The 12,834-nt window shown below is 44.8% G+C and overlaps 1 protein-coding gene across 4 annotated transcripts in view; it reads right to left on the reverse strand.

The window, feature by feature from the left end:
- Window positions 1-10,281, reverse strand: part of SLC10A7 (solute carrier family 10 member 7) — a 141,458-nt gene extending 131,177 nt beyond the window's left edge. For 2 of the 4 annotated variants that reach the window (XM_040065448.2, XM_058420774.1), the window contains exons 1-3: window positions 10,159-10,281; window positions 6,734-6,816; window positions 2,548-2,684 (exon numbers count right to left, since the gene is read on the reverse strand). In XM_040065448.2, the coding sequence (XP_039921382.1) occupies window positions 2,548-2,684; window positions 6,734-6,816; window positions 10,159-10,258 (320 nt within the window). In that variant the 5' untranslated portion in view covers window positions 10,259-10,281. The remainder of the gene's footprint in view (window positions 1-2,547; window positions 2,685-6,733; window positions 6,817-10,158) is intronic. The other 2 variants (XR_005701074.2, XM_040065449.1) reach the window with 1 other exon arrangement.
- Between the last annotated feature and the right edge of the window lie 2,553 nt (window positions 10,282-12,834).

Here is a 12,834-nt window from a genome sequence, read left to right on the forward strand (position 1 = left end):
TGATAACACTACAGACAACTGAGTAGCAGGGTCTGAAGTCACATGCTATAGATGTGAGAGCTCCAAAGTCATATCTTATACCCAATCTTTGCATCTCTTGCCTTACCACCTGTGCTGCAAATGCTATATGCTAAAACTGGAGAAGAGGTGAATCTGCCCAACGTTAATAACGTGCTTCACGATCCTTTTCTATAAATGTTGTCAATGCAAAACCTGGTCAGCTAATAAAAAAATAACTTATAGGATGCTTGGGAGGATGTCAGTTTCTCCTCTATTTTATGCATTTCAAAATAATTGCAAAGCAACAAACCTCCTTATATCATCCCAGACAGAGAGAGGGGAAAGAAAAAAAATCCCACTCAGCTGTAGAAACGCAGGTGAAAAGCTGGTACCACCCAAATCTGCCTCTCAAATAACACAGCAAAACAGACCATTAGAGAGGATGGGAGAAACTACCTGCATTCTGATGCAGGATGGAAAAGGTGCTGGGGGCTGTGCCCTTCAGGCATAACCCTGTGTAGGGAGTGGTGGAGAGCTGCAGTGCCCAGGGGAGCCACCCTGCCAAAGGGTGCTGCGTGCCCTTGGGAGCACATGTCTGTTTTTCCAGGCCTTTCTGAGGGCCATCAACTCCACTGCATGCTGTGCTACACGTGTGATAAGGAAGTAGCTTTGCCAAAACCTGTCTTGTTCCCTTCCCTGTTTTCCTTAGGTACTTTAGCATTTCTAAGGGAATAAAAACTACAGCTGTGGGGCAATATGATGAACTTTTGTTTGCACAGAGCTGCCATAGCACAGTCCCTCACATCAGCTCCTCACACACACATAGGGACCTGCTTTATTCTAGAATTAGGACAGAGCTCAGCATCTTTTGCACCTGCAGCTCACTTGTACAGCTCCCAGTGCGGTGGCTGCTGCTCTGAGCATGTCCTGAACAGCAGTATTCCTCAAGAAAGCACTCTTTAAAAAAAACCAACCAAACCACCTTAATTAAACTCCTCAATCTGATCATTATTTCAATGAGCCCTCAATACAACAGAGTTACTGCACTAAAAGATAAAACAGCGAAATCAGAAGAGCTGCTTCAAGGAACAAGTGCTTGAAAGGCAGCTTGGAGCAAACAGAGGTACAGCAGCTCACTAGTAAGACACAGACACACTCACATGACAAATGAGCCTGGCTTAGGCTCCACATTTAGAGAAATAAACGCACAAGCATTTCTTTCCTTCACAAAAATACATACATCACTGGTTTTACAGACAGTTTCACAGGTGTGCATGCATATACACACAATTATACTCATGCATGCAATAGATCATGCCACTGAAGCACTAAGAACCAAAGTGGCATAAGACTCATGGGAAGGAAGGAATGAGAAGTGCTTCATGGAACCAAAAACCCCACAAAAATCTCTTTCACCTTGCATTTCAGAAACTGAAACTCCATGGATTAGGAAGGAATTTTGGCTACTGAGGAAAATCACATTTCTGTCCTAGCTGAGAAAAAACATAATTATTTTACTTTAAAGAATACCTTTTACTACAAATAGCTAAACGCAACTTATCATATAGCAATCTTGTTATTTCCTTGCTTTACTGACACTGTTAATAAGCAAGTGTTAACTTTTAATTGATGTCGCAATGTCACCTTTTCACTATCATTTGGACCAATTCACGTTTGTTGGAGCACCAGGAGAAGCCTCTTACAAACAAAATGAAATGCTCCTTTAGGTTTAGGCCTTGTAGAAACATAAACATGAGCAGCTTTTTCATTAAACTTTTAAGACAAGGAACTCCCCAAGCAATGTTTCAGCAAGCAGGAAGAAAGAATGGGGATTCTCTCAGTAGTTTTCTGAGGTAATTGATTTTTACATTCAAACATTCCAGTATACCTGCATGGCACTAAGTATTGACCTCTCATTCCAAAAAAAAAAAAACCCAACAAAAAACTTCTAACTTTTTTCTTTTTATTTTACAGAGCATCTATCCCTAGTACACCATGAATGCAGCTTTGCACATAGCCAGTGTACACACAAGATTTAAAACACACTGCTTTCATGGTAACTGAGTTTCTGCTCATCACAAAGTTCGTGTCCTACAAAAACTTCACTATTTTTTCCCTCCATTTAGCTGGAAGCAGATACGGAACCCATGCAAGAAATTCTCAATACAGATTACTTAAAAGCAGAAGACCGGTATGTGGCATCCACAATATTTATTCACTGATTTATGCTTTTCCTTCAGCATTCCTTTTCTTTCCTCCCCACCTTCCTTGAGACCCAACATATGGCTTCAGCTGTGTTTTGTGAAAAAGAGAGCTAACTTGTTGCAACCTCCCGACACGTAAGACTGCCCAGACTTTCTAAAAATGAGACTGGGTTCCTGAAGGGATAATCTTGTGCATGTGCTTTGTTTTCAAAAGCAAAGTGCTGAAGCACGAAAAACAACCAGCAAAATCTGTTCACAGTACAACAAAACACCAGTTGCAAGATAAGCAGCCCTTTAAGTCGACAGCTACAAATATATTTCACTCCATTATGCTTAAACATACCCTTTTAAAAGCCATTCATTTATAGGTGTGATTGATAACAGCTGAAGAAAGACCCAGATTGCTGTTGGGAAGAACACAAGTGTAAAAATCTGGACAAAAAGGTGTAGTTTCACATGCATCAAAGCACTTGTCAGCTCCTGCAAAAGAAAAAGAAGAGAGGAAGTTGCAGTCATAACAGCTGAAGTAAGATCACGTTCGTGCTTTTAAAACTAGGATCAGCTTTAGAATACAAAAGGAGTGCATGTCAAGAAGGCACCTTTAGGGATCATCTGATCTCCTCTTTAATAATGAAGTACATCCAGACAACATAAAAGCTGTCTGCTCCTGGGCATTTTTCCACAAGAATTGTCCACCACTTCAATAATAGCCTAGCTCTCAGAACAGCAGCTTTTCAGCAGGCAGCCTTAGCACTTTGTCACGGCTTCAAAACCTGTGTTAACTGCACAGATGGCTGTTTACCTTACTGACTTTTGATATCAAAAGGCATGAAGACTTGTAGTTAGTGAGCACATGATTTCAGGTTCCTCTGTCTAAAGAGAGCCACAAGTTGTGATTCTCACAAAAAAAAAAAAAAAAAAAAAAAAAAAAAAAGGGATGTTTATGGGTGTTTGTATTACCAAGCATTCATTTGTGGTGTTGACAGGTTTTATTTTTTAATGTTTGTTATTTTTTCCTTAAAAGCAAAGTAATCTGTAGCATACTTTGATTATTTATTGTGTCAACAGATATGAAATATATAGGAAAAAAAAATTGGCTAATGAAGAATAACAAAGAAGGAATACCAAGTTCATAACGAGCTAGAACTTAACATTAACTGTTAAGTCATAAATTTCAGAAAAATAAAGTGTAAAGCACCACTGGAGATGCAGAAAACAACAAAGAAAATTTTAATTTTAAATAGTGTAAGGAGCACTCCAGAGAGGTTATCAAGTACCCTTAAAGAAAAAAAACCTCTTCAGCTAGGCGTGTGTCTCTCAGTTTTTGCCTTTTCGGGCATTTCAAGGACTTTTTACACAGGTTTTTGAGTACCAGGAAAGAGCCTTTCACATTTCAACTCATTTCAAATCTTGCAGACTGAGAATAGAAATTCCTCTTCGTTTCTCTCACACTCTTTTCAAGTAAACAGTGCAAAAGAACTGATGGCACTCATTCAAAATTTTCTGGGATTCTCCAGCTGACGCTCCAGATGTATTAAACATATCTATCTACCTCTCTATCTATATCTCACGTACAGAAATAGCCTTTCGATTTCATATTATTACAATTGGAAAATGCCTCAAAACCAGAGGGTTTCAAGAAGACTCTGTGATACTTCCAAAACAAAAACTCAAGACAAAAAGAAAGCCTCGTTGTAACTTCCAGGGAGCAAGGAAGGTGATACTACACAGCCAACGTACTGCATGGAGGAACGCTGTTTTAATGGAACAAATCTTTGCAGATCTAAATTACCAGACTTGAAAGTGTCTCCAGTGATGGCCTTTGAGAATAGTAACAGTTATTTAGAATAATTATATTTATAAAAGTATGCCTTAGACTGGATGAATACAGAATAAACACTGAGGCAAATAGCCTTCACCCTCTTAAACAATTTGTAAGGGCTCGGCCAAAAATACATCTGCCACCTCAAAAAAAGTTACTGGAAGCTGCTGGTTATGACTCTGTTTCTGCACACCCGACAGAACAGGTTACCTTGTCTCCCCCAGTATTTCACACCCTCCAGAGAGCTTATCCCAGCCTCTCCCTGGCTGGTGTGGGTCCCTGCTGCCGTCCAGCTTCCGATCGTCACAGCCAGACCCCTCTGAGCAAATACCCACACAGAGCAAACAGTGTTTTCAGTGGCTTGCCAAATTCCTCCTTGAAACGGATAACTCAAGTATGTGATTTAATTTCTGGGGCCCAACGGGAGGTATTTGCTTTAAGAGACCAAGCTATCCAGTCACTGCAAACTGAAATAGCATTATATTAAGGTGGAATCAAATGTTCCTGTCAGAGAACACCGAGTATTTCTACAAATCTAAGAGGACCTTGGGCACCTCTGGTTCTGAAAGTGTAACAAGGCTACGCACAGACTGGCTTTCCTTGAATGTTGCCAATTATTCTGTAAAATGCTTTCTGAACACGTTAGCAAAATGTTTTGAGCGTGCACTTACACAGCAGCTTAAACCAGAAGTTTAACCTTAAAAGAGCATCAGTTATTTCTAATTTTGTCAGATTTATCAGAAGGCCTCTGTTAACACTTACAAATCTTTCATCCTGTCATAAAGCATATCAAACACTAGTTTCCATTTAACTAATACATTATCTAAGGTGGAACAGCTGATGCACAGGTCAAGAACAAATAAAGCCAAAACCAGAAACCATATACTTTGCAATCCAATAAAAAAGGCATATTGAGTAATAATACCATCTTTAGGTTGTGCCTTAAACAACTAAAATATGCCTCAAAGTATTTTAATAAGAACATGAGCTGGCCACCTAAAACATATAAGGATTGTTTTTAATATACACTTATGAAAGTAATAGCACAAGGTACAATGTGAGAAATTATTTTCTTCCTTTGCGTTTTACCCTCATGGCAGAAATTCAGGAAAAGCCTTCCTTCTTCCTGAAGCTGGATAACAGCACCAGGCCTAACTGCTGCTCCCGAAACAATCTGAGATCAGCTACCTGGACATAAACATCAGCTCCTGTACTGATTTACATCAGTATATTGCTTTTAGTACCATAGATGGAAAAAAGTTATTTAAGTTCAAAGTAAAACATGACACACTGCCCAGAAAACTGCCAGTCACTTCACCTTAACTGGAGGAAGTTAGATGTAAGCTAGCATGGAGGATCTAATCGAGACTTTGACAATGCTACTGATTTCTCCCACAGCTGCTTAACAAATACAAGGTTTCAAGGACACAAACCACTGAAAGAGAAAGAAATTTTACTTTTTTTTTTTTTTCCCCTGCATGCAAAGATTCCTAAGCCTGAAAGAGGAAAACTCCACTCTCTTAATACTACTCAGGATTGTGTTTTGGGTTCTCTTCTCTGTGGAAAAGAGTGCTTCTCCACAGCCTATTTCCATGAGGATTAGTTACCATCCCAGGCAAACAGATAACAGGATTCTCCCTGCATCCCCATAAGGCTGCTACAGAGCTGACTAAAGTTCCCCAGCTCACTTACACTGTGTCCTGGCAGAACTAGAGTTCCTCGAGCCAGAACTGCCAGGAGACAGCAAAGGAGAGAGCAGCCATCAACTCAAACCCCTCCTCCACTTGAAAGTTCACCACTATAACCATGATACAGGTGGAGAGACTTTTTCTGCTGTTGAATGCACAGTGAGTTCACTCCCATCCCAGTTCACCAGGAGATAACTGAACAAAATTGTGATGATTCTTTCAGGCATTAGTATCAAGCAACTTATGAATAGCATCCCCTGTTAGTCAACAGCACAAAGGAATCAGAAAACTAGACCAGCTGAGACGTGCAGTGTTTCATTTCAACTCTGACTGCTCCTTCTCTTCTTGGCATATAGCCATCATTTCCTTTCTCCATGATTCCTTTACATGCCCCTTCATCAATCCTGAATCCCAGACTGTTCCTCTTTGAATTACACATGACACAAAATTTGAAACAAATCTCAGTGCCTGTGATATGCACCAGAGTGTAGGCACCTCAAATCCAGCTGTCCACAATGAAATCCTATGGGAAAAGACTGCCAAGACTTGGCACTTGTATATTGACAGTGGATCTGCATAGGTACTCTATTGTGCTGATCCCAGCTGCTGTCCTGGCCTACCAAACAAGGGAACTTAAAGTCCCCAGGTCTTTGTTTAAATCAATCCAGCAGTGAACAGCTGCATCTCACCCTGATTTGCGTTTGGGACACAATCATGGTGCAGATCCAGTCTCCAAATTGAGCTCATCGCTTCCATTTAGGTAAAGCTGTGCAGAGACAAACCACACACCCTCTGTGGATAGGTGGCATTTATTCACATTATCCTTCATATCATCTTCATTACTTTGTGAAGGACTTCCTGAAGTCAAGGAGGGTTATTCCTTAAACATCTAACATTTATCTTCTCTTGCTAGCCATCCTCCCAGCACCACCACCATTCCAATTACATTCAAATCTGAGCAAAAGGAACACAATTTTTTTAGAGCATAACAGGAATGAAGCAAGGAGAAATTACAGTACCTCAGTTTTTAAGGAGAGTCCACTGTTAAAGAATATAGCTGAAACGGCAATGTAAGTTATGGTAATTTCTGGTTTCAAGGGTCCTAAAAAATACAGACATAGAGAACAAAGTGAACTACAGTCAAAGGCATAATGACATGCATATACTACATCAGAGTAAATGAGAATACTTAAAAAAACACCTGGAGAAAGTCTAATCAGTAAAGTCTCTAATAAAGAGAATGGCATTTCTATCAAGTTACATAAAGCATGCTACTCATTTTTAAATAAAAGTAAACCACTGGGAACCCACAGGTAAAATCTGGAAATTTAAAAATGGGGAGTCTTATCACAGTCCTGCCATCAGAGTATCCCTACAGCAGCAGCAAACTCAAACCATACATTCAAATAAAAATATTAGCTGGAACCTTCACAGGGCCATTGACATCCCTCACACAGCTACCTCTTACTTCTTGCCCTACAACACACACACTTGTCTGGCTGCCTGCACAGCAGAACCCAAATCACACCTTGCAATCATTTCCTGGAGGCAATACAATTCTGTGTTATTCCCCTGAAAACAGAAAATGGTTCAAAATGGTTTGTTCCAGCCCCACAATAACACATTTCAGACACTGCTGCAGTGAGACCAGCAAGGGCAGATGCCTGCACCACTAAGGGTTCCTCTGTATTAAAGGCTTACATTTGTATATATTTATATACTTTTTTCAGGGAGATTAAAATACAGTCTATTTTTACGCTCCTATAAAAATGATGAATTCTCTTAATACACTTTGCCTTCAGAGGCCACCAGGCATAAAATGTATGTGCTCATTTTTTCATGAGCATTCCACCAGATATTATGTTAGAAAGAAAATATTAGCAGTCTACTTATGACCAAAGTAATATCCTCACTCTACAAGTGACCCAATGTTGTCATGAGCAGAACTGCAGCAGCCTTGACTCGCCACTCCAGAAGAGAGGAGGAACCTTTCTGCTCCCTGGGATGAATGATACATTGACGGTCACACTGGAGTAAGGTCAATGATCCTCAAATCAGAGGGACTTGATTGTACAAGTCAAATGTGCATCCCTAGTCATTTCAGCTCCCTTATCCTGCTCTCAGAGAGGATTCTGTTGACAAGGCACTAAAACCGTGTGTGCCAAACACAAAAAAAACCCAAAAAAAAAACAAAAAGAAAAACCCAAACCACCCCTAAGCTACATATATGAAGACTAAGGTAAAAATAAGACAGGAAATGCAAGAGTTACAGTTGCAACAAAGCACATGACTAGTTGCAAAATTATGGCATGTTAACTGAATAGATGGAGGACGAAACTACATTTTATAGACACAATTACCTCTTTTTTGTAATCTTTCAGAAGATTAGAGTATCTATGTACATGCACATACAGCAGACATGCCGTGGGTTAGGCTGGCTAAAAGAGGGGCTCTTCCAGGACTCAGTTTTTTCTGGTTTATGGTTTTTCACTGGGCTACCTGAACTCCTTCTCCCAAGAGGAACCTCTACCACCGGAGCAACCACTCTGGAGCATAGGAAACTCTGGTCACAACAGAAAAATTCTTTTCACAAAGGAACTAAATGGATTCATTTATCAAATAGGAAAACACACAAAAATGGCTTGGCTTACATTGTGGGGTGACAACAACACAAATCTTTGTTATTTATGGCACAATCTTCCACAGGAATGGAAGCTGGACCATCCATTCACTAAGGCGCTGCAAATTACCGTGCATGGCTTTGTCAGCTGGAAGATGACAAACTAAGGTTTTTTCATGTGTTGATACTTCCCACCCCTCACCTCCTTCTGCTTTTAAAAAGAAATATTTTTCTTCCTCAGAGCACTGAGATCCCATAGTTTCAGAGGGGGGGGGGGGGGGGATACCACTATGGGGAATGTGTGCTCACTACTTTCAATCAACGCTTCCAAGATTTTTCAAGCAAGTTGTCCCAGGAACAGCACTGTGTCAAAGCTTGACATCTCTTTGCAGCAGGATAATTTAACAAAGCGCTCCATCATAGTGCTTCCATGCAGGAAGCGAGCCGAGGAAAAACCATCTCCTATTCTAGATAAAAGGATCTCCCACACGGCTGCTAACAATTAGCATGGCACTCAAAGCAGAAAGGGACAAAACACCTGATCCTATCAATTTCAAGTCGCCGATAAGGTCTGCTTAAAACACAGTACGGATCCTACAAGAAGCTCCACGTGGGTTCTATTCTATGCAGAGCAGCACACAGATGTTAGAAGGGAGCCTTGCACAGCAGGAATTTGCCTACCCTGAACTCCATGAAGTACCGGAGCCTTAGTTGCCACAGCATGTGTTCAGAGCCTTTTTTTTTTTTTTTTTTTTTTTTTTTTTTTTTTTTTTTCCTTCCCCAGAACTAAGAGGTGGGAAAAGTTTGGCTCCTCAGTGAGAAGCTGTCTATCCTCAAACTTCAGTTCTGTTAAGAAGGAAAAAAAAAAAAAAAAATTTAAAAAAAAATCCCTGTGCCTATAAAAGCACAGCTAGATTCTTCCTCCTCTCACATAACATGGAACGGCTAGAGGAATTCTATTGAAGTGTTCTACATCCCTTTTCTCAAGCCATCACAGAACAATTAGGAAGAAGAAATACAAAATTCCATTTGTTCTTGAAATCTGCGAACGCACGGAGCTGAAGCTCCGATGGAAACTAACCAGCAGACACCCCCAGCATATTCACGTAAAGATACATTGTTTATGTTTAAATAACAGTGAATATTTCATCAGCCCCTGTCCGGGAAACATACTAGACATACCAGCCCTCCTTGCTTAGCAAAGGACAGCTCTGCTTTGCCCTCTGAAAGCAGTTTTTACACCACCACTTTGCACAGGATCAGTTTCCCTGTTCTCCCCCACCTTTCGTGAGAAAGTAAGAACGAACAACAACGAGACAAAAAACCAAAACAAAACAAAAATCCAAAACTTTAAAATACAAGTGTTCTGCTATGAAGCGAAAGGAAAGGTCTAGCCGACACACAGCACCTGAGAGTTTACCACAATACACCTTCAGCTGCGCCTCCGGGAAGCTCCCAGACGGCAGAAATCCACACCCTGAGCTGCCAGGACCTGGCGCCCACCGCTCTGGAAGTTATGACTTAGCTGAACAGGAGCACATTCGGAGCTACTCACTACCTGGCTGCCATCCCTCCTAATCCCCAAAGAGCAGGACACTCCCGCAGCCACCGGTACAGCGCCGAGCCGAGACACGGGAACGCACCCGGGAGCGATTCCCGGGTTCCTGCGGAGCAGCGCCTGGAAGCGGGGAAGAAGAGGAGCCGACGGCGGGCAGGGACCCCGCACGGGCGGGACGGGGCGCGGGGGCAGCGCCGGGAGTTGCCCAAGTCCCGGGGGCTCCCGGTGCCCCCGCCGGGCCGCCGGGGCGCAGCGCCCGCACTCACCGCCTTTGACGCCGACGCCGGGCTCCAGCCGCGCCACGGCGATGACCAGCACGATGCCGAGGATGAACCACTCCTTCCGCAGCCGCTCCAGCGGCCCCATGGCGCTGCCCGCCGCTCCCCGGCGCGGATGGGCTCCGCCCGGCGCCGCTCGGCTCGGCTCGGCCGGGCTCGGTCCGGCGCGGCTCGGCCGCTCGGGGCTGCTGCGGGCGCGGGGCGGGGCGCGGCCCCACCGCCCGCCGGCAGGGCCAGCCGGATCCGCTGACGGGAAAAGTCTCACCCACGGCCGCCATCGCTACCGCGCACCTCCTAATAGGCGCGCGGCCCCGCGCTGCCGGCCGCTCGGCTGCGGCCAGCCGAGGCCCCCCGCCGGCTCCGGCCGCCCCCGCCCCGCACGCCCTCGCCGAGGCGGGGACCGCGGCTGGAGGCGGCGGGAACGGGACGGGCGGGTCGGGGAGAGCGCGGGCACGGAGCCGGTGCCTGGGGGCGGGCGCGGCGGGGCGGTGCGCGCCGTTTTGGTACATTACAACGCCCGCGTGACGGCCGGCGTTCGACGCGCGGGGGGGCGGGCGCGAGCCGGGGCGGGATCCGGGATGTCTCCGTGAGGGAGGGCGGCGCGGGCCGGGGCCGGCGGGGCGAGCGCCCACCGACAGCTGCGCTCCCCGCGGCACCGGGAGCGGCGGCCGGGAGCGCCGGCAGGGCGGGGGCCGCGCCGCCTCTCGCACCTGTTAGCGGGGCGCGCTCACGCCCGCCCGTCCCGGCGCCGCGCCGCCCCCGCCAGGGACACGTGGATCGGGATCGCCCCGGAGTTCCCATTGAGCGCCTGCCCGCCCGTTCTGGGCAGAGCCAAAGGCGCCTGTTCAGCGCCTGTCGCGACACGCCGACGGCATCGCCCGAGCCGGGCCGGCCGCTTCCCAGCGGCGGGCGGTTCCCTGGTTTACCTCCGTGCTAAAAACACTTGCGTTAAAACGGTATCGTAAAACCTCATCCTGGTGCTCCACCCGCGCTTCCCACTCCCTATTCCCCTCTTGCGGCGCTTCCCCGATGGATTCATCACCCTGCCCCGGCCCGCGGGGCTCTCCCACGCACGGCAGCTCCGCTGCGCGATTCCCGAACACTTTGGGGAAGTTCATCCTGCACAGCCTCTGCCGCTGTAGTCAGGCTTCGAGGAACAGCCCTGCCACCGGCTTTCTGCTGCCAAGGAAAGAAATGTGTATAGCTGAAAGCTCAGCTCATCTCGGAGATGTGCGTATCCCTGCGTGTCCTGGGAAGTTCACTTGTGTAAACAGGGATGCATCAGAGCCGAAATGTTTGGAAATGGGAAGGAACGTGCCTTCTTCCCACCGGCAAGAGGATCCAAACCGTGCGGTTTGAAATGATTCTACATTTCACTGCTTTGCTAGAGTTTATTAGATCACATGTCGATCCTGGCTCCCTTCTCAGAAGAGAGAGACAGATTGCAAAACCTCACTGCGCTCGCCCTGTGCAATCACTGCGTGTTGGCTGTTTTGGGAGAAAATAAATGCATAATGTGTTCACCTAGAGCAAGCTGTGATTATAACGAGTGTAGGATTTGATTACTTGCAGGATTTGATTGCAGCACAGGAGAGATAAATCAGATGAAGATGTACAGTTAATGCTTATCATATAAACAATATTAAATCTCTCTGTGGACACTCACTCACAGGAGGCCCTAGTTCCAGGACATCTGCCCTATTCATGGTTCAGAGCATGCACATTTTTCCTGTGTGGCTCTGAAAGCACACCAGCACACAGAAGACATGGGCCCTCTGATCTGAGCACAGCAGGAAACCAGGCAGATGTCCATGGTTTCCCAGGTGGTTTCGCTGTGTACACAGCCCTGGAGCTCCTAACAGAAACGGGAAGGAGAGTTTTGAGTTGCAAGGTGCAGAGGCCTCACACAGCACCAGCAAGGCTAGAAGGCAGGAGCATATTCAGCATAATTCAGGAAAAAATATAATAATAAACAATCTGTTTAGGTCAAAAGTTATGCACTCAGAAGTTAGAAGCTGAATTTCACAGTGAATGAAAGTGCTGCAGGAGCTGCAGAGGGATGCAAAGAAGGGGCAGATAAGGAAGATGATCAGTCTGCCAATAGAATTCAATCATGCAATAAAGACAACAGTCTCACCCTGCTTTTGCATCATCGTTCTTACATGGTGGTAGTCCTGCTCCTCACTCTTTGCAAGTGGATACCAATCAGGAATTTCTAATCTTGCTCACTGTTCAAGTTAATTCCAGTTAATTTTGCCAAGGAGTTTCAGATATTCGCTCACAACAGATCTAATTGGCAAAAGTTACAAACCTCAGGTTCAGTCCTAGGCTCTAGAAGGTGCTTCTCAATTTCCCCTGTGCACAGTCCCAAGCCTGTTTCTCTTTCTCTAAAGAAGGATATCTCCCAGGGTATTACATTTAGAATAGTTAAGAAATACATATATACTAAAAACCACAAACGAACAAGAAAAGTCCCCAAAACCAAATGATTATCAGATATAACAGAATTTCTGTCTACACTCAAAATAAAAAGATGAGCTTTAACGAGGCTCTCTTTTGCTATTTAATGATGCTTTGCCTTTAATTTTTTTCTAAGAGATCTGAAGTTTGTAATAAACATCTTTTGCCATCCGAGTTACAAAATACCTGGGTTCACGAGGCTCT

The sequence above is a fragment of the Hirundo rustica genome, chromosome 5 (genome assembly GCF_015227805.2).
Source record: "Hirundo rustica isolate bHirRus1 chromosome 5, bHirRus1.pri.v3, whole genome shotgun sequence".
Classification (NCBI taxonomy): Eukaryota; Metazoa; Chordata; class Aves; order Passeriformes; family Hirundinidae; genus Hirundo; species Hirundo rustica.